Source organism: Pleurodeles waltl, chromosome 4_1 (genome assembly GCF_031143425.1).
Source record: "Pleurodeles waltl isolate 20211129_DDA chromosome 4_1, aPleWal1.hap1.20221129, whole genome shotgun sequence".
Taxonomy (NCBI): domain Eukaryota; kingdom Metazoa; phylum Chordata; class Amphibia; order Caudata; family Salamandridae; genus Pleurodeles; species Pleurodeles waltl.
The window spans coordinates 433,278,157-433,293,917 of NC_090442.1; the positions used below are offsets into that span (position 1 = coordinate 433,278,157).

At 42.4% G+C, this 15,761-nt stretch overlaps 1 protein-coding gene across 12 annotated transcripts in view; it reads right to left on the bottom strand.

Moving 5' to 3' along the window:
• Positions 1–15,761, bottom strand: part of CACNA2D1 (calcium voltage-gated channel auxiliary subunit alpha2delta 1) — a 1,459,114-nt gene that overhangs the window by 135,485 nt on the left and 1,307,868 nt on the right. For 7 of the 12 annotated variants that reach the window (XM_069228696.1, XM_069228695.1, XM_069228691.1 and 4 more), the window contains 3 exons: positions 14,764–14,825; positions 3,518–3,594; positions 1,357–1,377 (listed from right to left, as the gene is read on the bottom strand). In XM_069228696.1, the coding sequence (XP_069084797.1) occupies positions 1,357–1,377; positions 3,518–3,594; positions 14,764–14,825 (160 nt within the window). The remainder of the gene's footprint in view (positions 1–1,356; positions 1,378–3,517; positions 3,595–14,763; positions 14,826–15,761) is intronic. The other 5 variants (XM_069228697.1, XM_069228694.1, XM_069228692.1 and 2 more) reach the window with 1 other exon arrangement.

Consider the following 15,761-nt stretch of genomic DNA (forward strand, 5'->3'; position numbering starts at 1 on the left):
TTAAATTTTCTTTGGTGTTCACAAATTATGAGTTAATAGTAAGTTTACAAGAGTAGAGACTCCACAGTTGGGACCAAGATTTCCACACATAAAAAACATAAGTCTGTACTATCTTTTTATGTACATAGTAGTCCGCTCTAACTGCAGAGTCTTCACAGTCATAAACATACTATTTACTTGTAGTGTGTGAATACCAAAAATACATAATCTCACACAAAAGTGTAAGTTTACTTTTGTGATTCAGGCTCATTATGTGTATGCCATATATTTCAATCATTGGTCAATATATATATATATATATATACATATATATATATATGTATATATATATATATATATATAATAATTAAAGTATACCTTTTACATATTCCTGTAGATGAAGAATTTAATGTTATGGAATGTCATCATGGTAACATGTTTTTACAATCATACACCCAGTCGCATGCTTTCTATCTCTGATAGCTTAACAAGCTTTATATTTTTCATTAGCAGTTTTTAATCCATACACACTACAGCAAAATGTGTGATATAAGTACATGATAAATAAATTTGGGTATGCAGAAGCCCATAATCTCACAATGTGTACTGATTTTTAATGTACATTGCTAGCTTGGGCAAGAAAAACAACCCTAATCAGAAGATAACATCCTTTAGCTTTGCATGTGGATCGGTTGGTGTATAGCTGGCCAGCTGAACATTAGGGTGGCCATAACCTTGACTGCACATCTTGTATCTCCACTCTGGTACCTTTCTACAATGCATAACTGTTAAATGTATCCGGGGTGCTCAAGGCCATATTGGAACTATGTTTATATTACATTGATCCTGCACCATATATAACTTCCAAGGGTGTTAAAAATGCAGAGGGCATTGTTGTGGATCCCCTAGTTTGAGTAACTTTAAGAGTTAGAAAAGGCCTTTTTTTGGCAATACATAATTGGGCTCATTGTCATATATTACTTATTTATTATAACTGGACAAACAGTTTGGATATAAATTATTTAAATAAATGTGAATATATATTTTAATTTTCTTGACGTTAAGATGATTTGATATATACATTGACCCAGGAAAATATCCAGTGATTGCACTTGTAGAAAACAGAGACAATTCTTGCAACTAAAGAAATAGTAACTCAATACAAATATTTTTCATGAAACACAATAAAAATAAAAGATGCTTTGATACAAAGGTGGAAACACATAATGTATCAACATAAAGTATGGTTGTGCTGTTTTACTATAATGACAATGGGAATGATAAGAACCAAGGAATGATGAGGAGCACAAAGGAGAAGATCCAATAGGAAGAAAATTTACATTAATAAAGAATACCAAGGAACCGGAAAATACTTGCCCTTCATTTTGCCTTTTTTGGCTGTGAACATCCACCAGAAGGAGAAAGCAGGGAAATAGAAAAAAACAGGGTAAAGCATAGGGGTCACAAACAATATTTTATTCAATGAACCCCTTGAATAAAGATATTGTAAAGAGAGCAGAAGTTTGATTCTAATTACAAGTTCTACAGAGAGGAAACTCTTGTTTAGACATTATGTGTTGTCAGTTACACGATAACTTCATTTTGAGAGGAGAGGTTATGTCCTTGTAATAAGCAGCTAATGTGAAGATTCATAAAATATAGTCATAACTTCAAATTAGCATTCCTAGATGCTAATTAATGATAGTTACAAACTATGGTGCTTCAATAAAAATCATTTTGCAGGACTTCAGGTTTGCAATACAATTGTATATATTGCTATTGCTTTAAAAGTGATGTCCGGATAATGTTCAGCAAGAGGAACATTAGAAACGAATATAATATGTTACATTCTAATCATATACCCATAATAATCTAATACGGGGGATTGTGCAATCCCTGTATAAAATATCTAATTTACTAATTAGAGATGGTGTCTGCCATCTCTAGTCGCCTCTAATGATGAAATGGTGTAGCTGTTCAACTGCAATAACACATTACAGTTGATTCTTATTGTCACAGTGCTTCTTCTGGAGCCCGGAGAAAAGGTGAAAGGCAGGTGACAGAGCAGTTTTAAAGTGCAAAAACAAAATCTGGCTTTCTATTCTTATGGTTTGCTTTTTTAAAACAAACAGTGAGGAGCAGAATGGGGACTTTTTTTAGTGCTCTAAAAAAAAGTAATCTGCCTTTTCTGCACATTCTAAAACTCTGCACCTTTTAGATTGACATATTAAACAGACTCTAATATGATTTTGCTACAAATTACTGACTACTTTCTTGTTGTGCTTAATTTTACATTACAGTCCATAGTAATTCTTCTTGCTTGCCACCATACTATCTCGCTCATAATGAAAGAGAAAGACATCATGTAAGTGGTTTGCAGGGAGGGTTATGATGTTATCATAAAATACCCTCTACTTTACATTTTAAGGATGTTGCATGTCACCTTGGAGTTCCATGACCATATTAAGGGGCTCACTTTCCACCCTCATTCCTTTATATCAGTGGTTCCCAATCTGTGGTCTGGGGCCCCGCGGGGGTCTGCAGAGCCTCCTCAGGGGTTCCGTGACTGCTTAGAAAATTAAATAATATTCGCTGATTTGGTCCCCAGCTTTCAGTAATGGCTCATGGGAGGGAGGGCCCACATTCCAATAAGGATTCAGTGAGGGTCCCTTGGTTCCAGTAATGATAAAGTGGGGGTCCACAGTGTCAAAAGGTTGGGAACCACTGCTCCATATGGTCACAAAACTCCTTGCTTGGTAACTTGCAATATCCTTATAATGCACAGCAGGCGGTGCGCTATTGCATATATAACAGTTACCATACTCTTGCTTTTTCCTCTATGCAGCCCTCAGTCAGTATGACACGCAATGTAACCAAAATACAGACAGCTAGCCAGTGGGCCTTTAGTAAGGTATAACATTTTTTTTTTTTTTTTTTAGATTTGGAGCATCTTTGATTGACCCAGATATATCGATGACTGTAAAATATAATTTATTTTTATGAGCATCGTGAAAAATCTTTCAGCAACAAGCAATACATTTTAATTGTTAGGAGCTTCAAGCTGAAACAATTTCACTTTTAATGTAAGCGCCAGCATTTGATAAAGCTGCTCGATTTTTTCCAAGACATTTGGCAGGTTTTATAAACATTTAAGTCAATTTTGGATCTAAAATGGTTGTTTGGTGTGTATGCAGTGTGCCTATATGCCTGTATGCCAGACAGGTCCGAGCCCCTGGACACCATTGAAAAAGACACGGGTAAGCAATGATTCGGGATGTTCATGAAAAGGGTTACTGGCAAAAGCGTAAAATACACGAGTCATATTCTATCTATATAGAATATATTTCTTACCCTTCCGTATTTTGAGAGGGTTCGAATCATTGCTGAAGTTACAAATCACACGTTGGGAACACATAGGCCAAAAATCAGAATCCTTTGTGTTTAGAAGTGCACACGTGAGAAAACAGACATAACACTGCAGGTAGAGACCACTGTTAAGAGATTGTGATCAGAACCTGACGTTGTTTTCAGTACTTACATCTGGCCTGAGTTATGGTTTCATCTAGCTTGGCTTTTATGTAGTAAAAGCTGTATTGTGGCAATACCAAGGCGAGTCTGAAACGGGAAGCATGACCATCATTAATCTGAGAGAAACCTAACTTGACACGAACTTTTGAGACGAAAAAAACACAGAGGCACCGATAAACTGACATTTCGTTTTGCATAAACAAATAAAATAAAATATGAAGTTGTGTCTATCATTGTAACTTTCAAGGATACTTTTCACATGGTGGTGAGAAAGTATGAATGTGCGAAATCTATTGACCTGATCAATGGGGCACGGATTGATAAATCAGGAGTTTCGCAATTTAAACAGATGATTCCCAGCATGAAAAACAACAGTGGTTTATAATATATTTGGAAGTTCTTAACACAGATTCGGGTGTTTAAAATTGAGCTGGTAATTAAAGCTGGCTGCGCTCTACCTGGTACCCCTAGTGCCATCTTTGTCAAGGAGTTTGACTATATCTGAAAACAGACTGGGGAGGTTTGGTTTGCCAGAGAAAACTTCACTTAATGGGCTCAAAATACAGTTCTGGCAATTCCAGCCCTGGTACTACTTCCTACTTAAACGACCAATGTTTTAAATAATAACTTCTGGAATGCTCTTTTTCGCAAAATGCTAAAATGCACAGTGGCAACTCCACTGCCCAAAACACATCTACTTCAAATCAAATCAAATGATAGCTTCTTACTTCTTAATTTGAGAGTTTAGGGTAGCTTTTTGTTATCCAGAAAGGGACTTTAGACATAGTGGTAGGGACTGCCCACTGAACTGGCCCGTATGTGCTAAGTGCCTCTCCAGTAAAACATCCAGGAGCCCAAAGGATTCACTGAGCAGTTTCCTTGTATTGTAAAATGGACCTCTTAGACCGGACTTCCTTGGCCAAACATTTTGCCTCCCACCCCCTCCTTTTTAGCTGAATTTGTTTTTGTTGGGCTTAAGAGTCTACACACATTACCATTGCTAATCAGTCCTAGAGTGTTTACGCTCACTCCTATAAACATGGCAAGATTGGCTTACACCTAACTGGCACATGTAAATACGTATTAAGTGGTAATACTAGTACCTAGGGCTTGTAAATTCAATCCTGTTAGTGGACCTGCAGCTCACATTGTGCCACCAAATGAAGTAGCTCTCTTATACATGTCTCAAGCCTGCCATTGCAGCCCGTGTGCAATTTTAAACAGCAATTTTGACCAGGCAAAAAAAAAATCTTTTGTCAGTCCTCATCCTTCATTTTGAATACGTCACCCCCTAAGGTAGGCCCTAAGCCTCCCTTAGGTCAGGGTGCAGTGTATTTAAAAAGTCAAACATGTACATGGTAGTGAGAAACTCCCAAATGTGTTTTCACTACTGCAAACCCTACCTCTCCAATAGGATAACATTGGGTTAACTCATTACATATAATAAGTGATAACGTTTGATTAGGAGAAGGAAGTGTAGCATCTTCCCCAGCCTGGTACCCGCTGAATGACTAGGCCACACACGGAGTTGTAAATTACACGTCTTTATTCCTCAGTGTGTACCTGTGAACTCCCACATTATAAAGCAAGCTCTTATACGCTCTATCTTGCAATTATGTCACACACTGATATCGAGTTCTCAGGGAGCCAGAAAAGGTCTGTTTTAAATCATGTAAGACACTACCTCTTCCTTTCCGTTACATGATTTTTTTTTTGAAACTCATGAAACAGACACAAATATCTACATATACAGAAACATGTTCAACTATATCTCTTCAATTAATCTTCCTGGCAGTTTGATTGGTCAACCCGATCTGGTTACTTGAAGCGGTAAACAGTCGCCTACAATGTCAGAAATCTCCAATGTCAGCAACAGTCATTGAGTTTTCAAAATCAGTCTTTCTTTCACCATCTCGTGTTGAAGACCGATGAGAGCCAGGCCTGAAGCGAGAAGAGTATCTGGAAAGGTACTTCCCCTGTTGGTGGGCAGTCACCATATGTCCTTTGTTAGACACTACTTGAAAAGTCCCTGCATCGTAAGGAGCATCAGATTTTCTTTTCCTGAGCTGTCAAGTGATCATCAAATCTTTTCTGATTGAATCAGCAACAGTCACTGAATTTTCAAAATCAGTCTTTCTTTCACCATCTTGTGTTAAAGACCCATGGGAAACAGGCCTGAAGCGGGAAGACCATCTGGTAAGTTACTTCCCCTGTTGGTGGGCAGTCACCATATGTCCTCTGTTGGACACTATTTGAAAAAGGATCAGAATCTTAAGGAGCATCAGATTTAGTTTTCCTGAGCTGCAGAGCAATCACCAAATATTTTCTGATTGAGAGGTCCCTCACTTGTTGCTTCTAGTGTACATACATTTTCATTTTCTGTTTTGGAAATAAGTCCCTTGTATGAATTAGGTTTTTATTACTTTATCTTTTTGTTGTCTATTGGGGTATCGTGGCTGCCATTGCTCTCTGGAACATCAAAGGTGCAAAACTTTCACCTGTGGTTGAGTGAGGTGTGGGACAATAAGCTCATATTGTACAGTTTAGTACTGTCTTTGGACTGAGCTTCTTTCAGATCTTTTGATGATTACGTTTAGATGCTTCAGAACTTCTTTAAATTCTTTGTTGTTGATAAGTGGACCATTGTCAGACTTTACAATGGCTGGCTGTCCCTGTGTTGCAAATATGCTACACAACGATTTATGATTACTCTCTCGTGTTGTGGATGAGAGAACTTTGACCAATGTAAAATGTGAATATTCATCAATTATCACAATTAAATGATGTCCATTGTCAAGAGGAGCAAAGAAAATGAGGGCTATTCTCTCCCATGCATGTTTAGGGATTTATAACATGTTTAGTGTACGTCGAGAGACTTTGGTTGACAGGCAATCACATATGTGACAGGCGGTGAGTTTCCTTTCAACTGTTTCATCTAGGTACAGAAACCAACTTCTGCATTGGAGAGCTCTTTGTACAACAATACCATAATGTCCGTTGTGAGCCACGTCTATCACCTTTTATCATAGGCTCTCTAAAATCAGGATTCTCAATCCTCACAGTATAACTCCTTCCTGAGTTATGGACAATTCATCTTTAACATTCTTGCCATCATTAGTTAAAGGTTGAACATGTTTGTACCATGCCTGATGTGTAATTATGTCTTGAAAAAGTCATTATCATGACTTGCAGTCATGACAATCTGGGCTAACAATGCAGAGGCTGGTGTACTTGACTTGACAATGAAATTGATGTAGGCCTCTGCTGTTTTGGATGAAGTGCCATGACCTTGAATCAAGTCAGTAGGATTTTGATCCTTTCCTGGGCAATGCACAGTTGTATAATTGTACTCTTGCAATTATAGTCCCCATCGCTCAATTCGAGGAAGCATCTTGGCTTTTAGACTGTCAAAGATGGTCGTGAGGGAATGGTGCAAATTCATAGTTCAGGCTGACCATGATGGAGGGTAGACAGGCTATAGAACCCACAGAGGGACTGCTGAAAAATTACTTTTGATGCAGCAAAGCATCGACATTGAGGGCACAACTCATCAATCTTTTCCATGCAGTCAGGCCACTGCATTGCCATCAGGCTCTGTTGAAGGGAATGCAGCATCATCGAAAAGGTCATGCGGCTATATTTTACATGCACTTCGTGTGATACGTCAGTTTCTGTATTAATCAGCTCTAGAACCCACTTCTGATGCCCAGGACTGGAGAGGGGCACCTCAGGCTAGGACTCACAGATGGCACAGTCCAGCAGCACCAGGAGAGTTGCAGGCAGTCTTTGGTGTTCCTGAGACTGCAGGAGAACATGGGGCAAGCCAGCAAGACCTTGGAGTCACTCTAGTTCAACAGGATGGGTCCAGTCATTGTCCTCAGTAGGGCAGAGATCAGCAGGGGGGATTAGCAAAGCAGAGAAGCAGTTCCTTGGAACGGGTCAGTCCAGGGTCAGTACACTGCTCACGAATTAACACTCAAACAGCATGAGTACCGTGATGTGGCACAGGAGGCAGCTAGAACTCAATATATGGTGACTGAGCGACGACTATACAAAACTGGGAATAAGGCAGGGAAACTGCTGGCCTGGGTCATTAGTCGTGGCACAGCGCACCGCTGTGTCGGAACTATCAGAACAAAGGGGGTCATTCCTATCCTGGCGGTCCGAGACCGCCAGGGTAGGGGACGGAGGAAGCACCGCCAACAGGCTGGCGGTGCTTCTGGGGCTATTCTGACCACGGCGGTAAAGCCGCGGTCAGAAAAGGGAAGCCGGCTGTTTCCCGCCGGTTTCCCGCTGCCCCTGTGAATCCTCCACGGCGGCGCTGCAAGCAGCGCCGCCATGGGGATTCCGACCCCCTTCCCGCTAGCCTGGTTCTGGCGGTTTTCACTGCCAGAACCAGGCTGGCGGGAACGGGTGTCGTGGGGCCCCTGGGGGCCCCTGCAGTGCCCATGCCTCTGGCATGGGCACTGCAGGGGCCCCCTAACAGGGCACCACATTGATTTTCAGTGTCTGCTTGGCAGACACTGAAAATCGTGACGGGTGCAACTGCACCCGTCGCACACCAGCAACTCCGCCGGCTCCATTCGGAGCCGGCATCCTCGTTGCTGGTGCTTTCCCGCTGGGCGGGCGGGCGGCCTTTTGGCGGTCGCCCGCCAGCCCAGCGGGAAAGTCAGAATTACTGCTGCGGTCTTTTGACCGCGGTACGGTCTTCTGGCGGTTCCCGCTTGGCAGGCGGCGACTGCCGCCCGCCAAAGTAGGAATGAGGGCCAAAGTCAGGTTCCTCAGTCAGTGCCAGTGAAGGGATCATGGGTGCCTTTGTGAAGTACTGTGCCGAACTATACTCCCCGGGGTAGACTGTCACAGAAGATGACTCAAGCATATTTTTGGCAGACATTCCTCTCCCCACACTAACAGTAGATGACAAATAGATCCTGGACAAAGAGTGCATGCCAGAGAAGACAGAAGGAGCCATCCAAAATCTGCAATTGGGGAAGGCAATCAGCACCAGTGGGATCCCTATTGAGTTATCCAAAATGACAGCCAATACCCTTGCACCCCACCTGAAAAGAATGTATGAGGAGAGTTTGACCAAAGGGGAACTCCCAGAGGTTCAACTCTTGGCCCGTACAGTCATCATACAGAAGGATGGAAAACTAGCAAATGACTGTAGCTCATATCACCCAATATCCCTGCTCAAGACAGAAGTAAAGATATTGGCCAAAATGCTGGCCCCCGCCTCACAATGATAATATCCACTTTATTACACCCCAACCAGTGAGAGTTTATGCTACGATGAAATACAACATTGAACCTCAGGAGAGTGCACAGAGTGCTCACTAAGTCTGAGTCCCTATGGAAGGATGCAGTGATCCTGTCATTTGACACCCGTATGGCCTTTGACTCAGTCGAATGGCCATATCTATTCGCAGTATTAGAGCAAATGTGCTTTGGTCCACGATTTAGGGCATGGATATGGCTCCTCTACTCCTCCCCACTAGCTCAAGTGGTGGTGAACTTCAAGCCCTCCTATGGAATGGAGGACAGGCCAGAATAGCCCTGATTAAGCTGACCAGGGTGTGGTATGACAGAGGAATTACCCTCTCTGACATAAGGAAATATCACTGGGCCGTGCAGTAGACAATGCTAAACTACTGGATGCACACACCACAGGATGAACCAGCCTATTGGATGGATAGGTGGCTACTACAGGCAGGATTTGGCAAGTGGGACCTTATGGGTATATCAAAATTAGGAGACCTCTGACAGTGCAAAGCTGTAAAGTCCTTCAGTGAGCTACAAGAGGAGTACACACTAGCTCCTTCTGAGTATTACCAATACCTCCAGATGCGACACACCTTACAGTCTGTACTTCTGAGGGGGATGGAACTCCCAGAGGCCTCTCCCTTGGAACACAGACTGTTAGAATAATTCTTGCATAAAAAAGCCATCTCTCCCACCTACAAAACAACAGTGTAATAACTCGCAAGACACATTCAAACACCTTTAGCTCCAGTGGTAGCGGGATCTGGTAGATCTGGTGGATGAAGAATGGGACGGGGCACTGGTGTCCCCAAGGGAGGTGGTGATTTTCTCTAAGTTCCATTTGATTCAGTTACAAATACTCCAAAGAACATACCTAACGTTCCTTAGGGCTGGAGGGGTCCTTCATACATATTCTCTGAGAGTGCCCGGAAATAAGACACTACTGGTCCTCAGGCTTGCATGCCTCAGTAATCTCCTGAAGGAGGAATTGTCTTCATAAATGAAAAGGTGTCCACTAAATATATGGGAACCCACGGATCTTGGACGATCAGAGAGACTACTGGTAACATTGGGCAGGGTGAGTGCAAATAAATATATTGACAGAATATGGGGATCCCTGGAGGCACCAGTGTTGAGATACTGGAAAAAGGACATCGACTAGTGTATGCTAGCAGAGAAGGTAACCTATGTGAGTTGGAGTGCCCAATGATATGGGAAAAGGTGTGGGGGAGATGGAATGATACAGGGCTAGATTGTGTGCCCCACACAACCATACAATGCACCCCCCTTGCATATACAACATGCTCCGGAGGAAAACCCCTAAATAACGAGGAATGGGTTTAGGACTTCCAGGGACAGAGGCGGAAATGGGAGCCAAGTTTATATCCTGTTTATACTGCTCTGTGCAGAGACATATTCATAATGTACCATGTATACTTGCCACGTTTCCAATAAAAATAATTAAAAACAGGTCATTAGGTACTGAGCAGCCCCTAACCTGTCAATGAGCTTATCCACCCAGGGACAGGGGTGACAATCAGTCTTTGTTACAGAGTTTATCATATCAGGAAACTAAACATCTGCATTTGAGCACTGCGCTCCACTTCCTTCCAGAGAGAGAACACGGGATAGTGACCATCTCTGTAGTCAGACACCCCCACCTGCTCTGGGGACACTAGCAGACTCCTTACCATAGTCATACTGCCACCTCTGTCCCTTACAGCCGCAACACCTTGTCCATGGATGATGACCCATTGCTTATACTTGGTAGTATTTGATGACACATGGATCTTAAGAACCATCTTACTGTCACCCAGGTACCCCTTGTAGTGTTCATATTTGCCACACTCATAGCACTTGGAAGTTTTAGACTGTTGACTATAGTCAGGGTAGTTTTGCTTCTGGTGGCCAGATTGGGAATGAGAACCAGACCCTTTCCCCTGTGATTTTTTTTTGGGGCCTTTCTATCTCCCCCTCTTTCTTCTGTTGGGAAACCTGACCACCCTTTTGGAATTGCCCCCCAGATACATTCTTGGACACTCTGCTGACCCAGCCTCTTCAGAAAGCTTCCTAGGATCATTAACTTGTTGTCAACCAGGTGTTGGTGCAGCTTTGAGACACAGGTATCAAGTATGTGCTCCTTTAAAATCAAGTTGTACAGTCCTTATTATCATCAGTCTTTCTGCCCATCACCCAGCCCTTCAGTGCCGTATTGGCATAATCCAAGGAATTCACCCATGTTTCTGATGAGATATTGGGGCTGCCCCTGAAACTGAGCTTATACCTCTCAGAGGTCAGTCCAAATCTGTTGACTAGGAAGGCCTTTGTTGCAGTGGAGCATGTCTGGCCAAATACCTCTAGTGTAAGGAGTGTGCCTTTCCCCACCGTGGACATATGCCTCCATAGACTACCAGCCCAGAACTCTGGGACCTTGTGTACTCTCAGAGACACGTCATAGGTTGCAAACTTTTTGCCTATGTCATCCTCCACCACATAACTGGACACCACATATTTGGGTATCCTGACTCTGGACTCACCAGTGGACATTGGACATTGCAGGTATGCTACCACCATTGCTGTTGTTGTTGGACCTGATTTGGGGGGCTCTAATGTCTAGCTCTTTTAGGCTTAGCTCATGGGCCATCTTCCTCTTCCCTCATGGTCAGCCTCTTGTCCTCAATAACTTGCTCCTTTTCAAGCTTAGCAAGGGAAGGAGTCTGCCCCTTGTCCTTCTCCATATAGACAAACTCTAGCCGGCATTTCCTCTCCTCCCTCCTGTCTGCCAGCTTCTCTGGGGACAGGCTCCTTGAAGACACACTGCTGCATTACAGGATCCATCATAAGACACAGATCCCTCATCAACCACATCTCCTGCTGGTTTGCCCTCTGCCCATGCTCTCAGGGTTTTCTGAGGTTCTGACTTCTTAGCACTTCCCTTGTGGAGAACCACTATCTCATGACAGAACCACTTAAATTGGCCATGTTGTAGGTCTCCAGGTTGGCCAGCTTGAATTCAATATTGTAAGGCAGGAACACATATATAGCAGAGAAAATGGGACTTGGGCAAAAAGGACTTTGGAAAAATCAAAAGATGTCAGGTCAAGTAGAATTTAACATTTTAAAACATAATAACAGTAAGTACAAGACAAACAAAAACCTTGCCAATCAAGATGAATAGGTTTCAATTGGTCTTAATGCAGAGTTGTATTGAACACTAAGTTACTATATGGTATTGCACAAACAAAGGTCCAAACAGCTGGTCACCAATGTTAGAAATTGGGCCTCTACTTGGCAGAGGTATGCACCCTGCCAAGTAGAGACCACAATCCTAGTCAGGGTAAGTCAGTTATGCTCCCTAAAGTAACCTGTGCTCACCCTCTGATAGTTTGGCATAGAGCAGTTAGGCTTAACTTAAGAGGCAATGTGTAAAGCATTTGTGCAACCCATGCATGCAGTAACACAGTGAAAACACCACAAAAACACTCCACATAGGTTTAGAAAAATAGAGAATATTTATCGGAGTACAAAAAGACCAAAATAACAAAAATTGAATCAGTAAAATTTGAGATGTGAACTTTTAAATATAAAATCAAAGATAGTGCTTAGAAGTCACTAGCAGTCAAAAGGTTATGTGAGGTCATGAGGGACCGGTGCAAATACAAAGTTTGGGCTGACTGCAATGGAGGGTAGACCGGCAATAGAACCCAGGCAGGATCCAATGAAAAAGTACCTTTGATGGACCAAAGGCTAGATGTCGAGGACACGATGAGTCAGTCTTTTTCAGGCAGTCTGGTCACTTTGTCACCATCTGGTTTCGTTGAAGTGAACGCAATGCATCATCATCGAGCTGCGACGGCTGTGAATCTGATGTCATCTAACCGCCTCTGCGTTGGTGTGAATGGTGATGTGGCAAAATTTTACATGTACTCGGGGTGATGCGTCCGTTTTTGCAGGAATCAACATCATAACCCACTTCTGAGGCCCAGGACTGGAGAGGGGGACCTCAGAGTCCAGCAGCACCTGGAGAGCTGCAGACAGTCTTTGATGTTTCGGAGACTGCAGGAGAACAGAGGGTATGCTAGCAAGCACTTGCAGTCCTTTATACAGCATTCTATGTAGGTGTTCCTTAGGCCATCTGTGCAATTAATGAAATGTATAAACACTTGCAGTCCTAACTAAACCCAATGGAGCAGCCCAGCCCAAATTGTTAGGTCGCATGGCATTTGCTCTGCATAGAGAGTACTTTCTATTGTTCCTAATAGGACTGAAAGACATATTCACAGGGCTGTGGACTTACAGTTTGAGTTGGCCACACACACACACACACACACACACACACAATTGATTCCTTTCTTTTATAAAAGAGAAACACTGAAAATGAATTAATCAATCAAACAATCAATCACTTGTTAAGCGAGCTACTCACCCAATAGGGTGTCAAGGCGCTGAGGGGTGGGGGGTTTGCAACTGCTTGAATAGCCAGGTCTTGAGTCGTTTCCTGAAGGTCAGGAGGTCCTGGGTCAGACGTAGGTTGACGGGAGGAAGTTCCAGGTTTAGGCAGCGAGGTGGGAGAAGGATCTTCTGCCGGTTGTGGGATGGTGGATGCAGGGACGGGGGTGAGGTTGGCGGAGCAGAGCTGGTGGGTGGGAACGTGGAAGCTGGGACGCTCATTGAGGCAGGCAGGGCCTGCGTCATGGATAGCCTTGTGAGCATGGATGAGGAGTTTGAAGGTGATCCTCTTGTTGATGGGAGCCAGTGAAGGTCTCTGAGGTGGGCTGCGATGTGTTTGTGGCATGGGAGGTTGAGGATGAGGCGTGCCGAGGCGTTCTGAATGCGCTGAAGTTTCCTCTGGAGCTTGGCCGTTGTTCCCACGTAGAGTGCGTTGCCGTAGTCCAGTCTGCTGCTGACAAGGGCATGGGTGACCGTTCTTCTGGTTTCGATGGGGATCCATCTGAAGGTCTTGCGAAGCATGTGGAGGGTGTTGAAACATGAGAATGAGACGGCGTTGGCTTGCTGGGTCATGGTGAGCGATGAATCTAGTATGAAGCTGAGGTTGCGTGGAGGGTAGTGGGAGTTGGTGCGGCTCCTAGTGCGGCAGACCACCAGGAGGCCACCAGGAGTCGTCCCATGCTGAGCGGTTGGAGTGGGGATGAGGATCATTTAATTAAATGCTTACCCGGAAAATTTACCATTTTATTATTGTTCCAGTGAGGGTTGGGTGCCATATCTAATGTATCCAGTAATACAAGCTGAAAGTTAAGATGAGATTGGAACTTTCTGGGATGTCTACCAGTCATTTCAAATGGAATTCAGCGAGAGTTTGTGTAGACCACTTTCTATGATGATTTCCAGACTAATTAAAATGGTTGTTGCTCTTTTGTATTGGCATAGAGAAATCGAAACAAACGTGATAGAACTCTAAATATTAAGAAATTATGGCTCATGCTTATTAATGTATCACTGTTTTGTTGACCCGAAGATTTTTTGAATCCAGGTCAGTCACATCGATTCTAAATGAACACTGCCAGATATCTGCTGAAAGTGTACTTTTATGTGAAAACCAATATGTTTAATTACTACCGTTTTCAGAAAGGAACTAAGCAGTCAATAAAACTAAAGTTCTGTTCTCTAACTCATATAAGCTCTCTAGAGCAATAATGTACTTTAAAATAAATAGATATGTAAGAAAATTAACTGTTGTATGTGGAGCATCGAACTGATATTGTGAAAGCAAATAAATAATTGCCTGATAATGAACAGTATTATTTGGCTAGTCCCAAATACATTATTATTATTTACTATTAAAACCTAGCGGCAATCATAGCATTTGGCATGTCCTCGTGGAAAATCTTTCACACAGTTGGCCTGGCTGCAACAGACATTTTAGATAGTTCTGACTTAACGATGCTGAAATCGCTATTGCAAAATTCATCATGCCCCCGTTCACAGGTGTATAATTGACTAATGATGAGTTGTAATATTGTGTCTATCTACCCATAATCGGTTCCATTCACAGGAGTCCATGTATATGTCCGCATCCCTTTGTCGATGTATCTCTGAAAAGCAATGTTTTAAAATAAGTTAATGATTGACTCTGCATCTGTTTTCATTCTCTTTATCGAAATACTTTTGACAATGCGCTATCTATCAGATACAAGCACTCTCTTCAAGTCATAATTGCTTCAGAACAGAAAGTAAAGAGAACATCGCGTGCACTGAAAAAACACTGAACATACACTACTTTTTAAAATATCTACGTTCTCTATGTTTTGGGGTCGAATGATCAAAAGTAGGATTTGTGTTACACATTTGTCCTTGGGAATGTGAAATCTTTTTCTATTGCGAATAGCCTTAATTATGACTGGTCCAGTAAACCGCATTTCCAGAGGAACAGGAAATAAAGCCCATCTTGTATAGATAAAAGTGGGTGTTGATTTGGGCCCTGATATGCATGGAACAAGAATGTGATGTTGATCAGGTCCAATATTGAACTTGGCTGCAGTGAGTTAAGAAGTGACTGTTCCGCCACACTGAATACTACTTACTACCGCTACCACAGAACAAAATGCAGGATTTCATATTGTGTGAGTGTGGAACATAATTTTTATACCAGAGACAACTCAATATAATGATGCCTACTACTAGACTGTGGTAGTAGTGAAGGATAGTGGCCCTCGCGTGAAGATCTATTTACTGTTTGTAAACCTTACAGACTGAACACAAAGGTTTTTGTGCCAAATGTTATCATAAATATAAAGAAAACAAGATTGAATCGTCTGAGTTTGATATATACAGTATATATATAAAGAAACATTTACAAAAATATCACTAACAATGTATTGGTGCAACCTGACGTATTTCATAGTATACTGATAATGTCTAAATCCAATGGGGCTGACTTGCAATCTGAGTCCTGGCTATAATTATGTATGCAGTTCAACTGTAAGAAAAAAATAATAGAAAGTACAGCAATTCAGGAAACCTTTAAGATG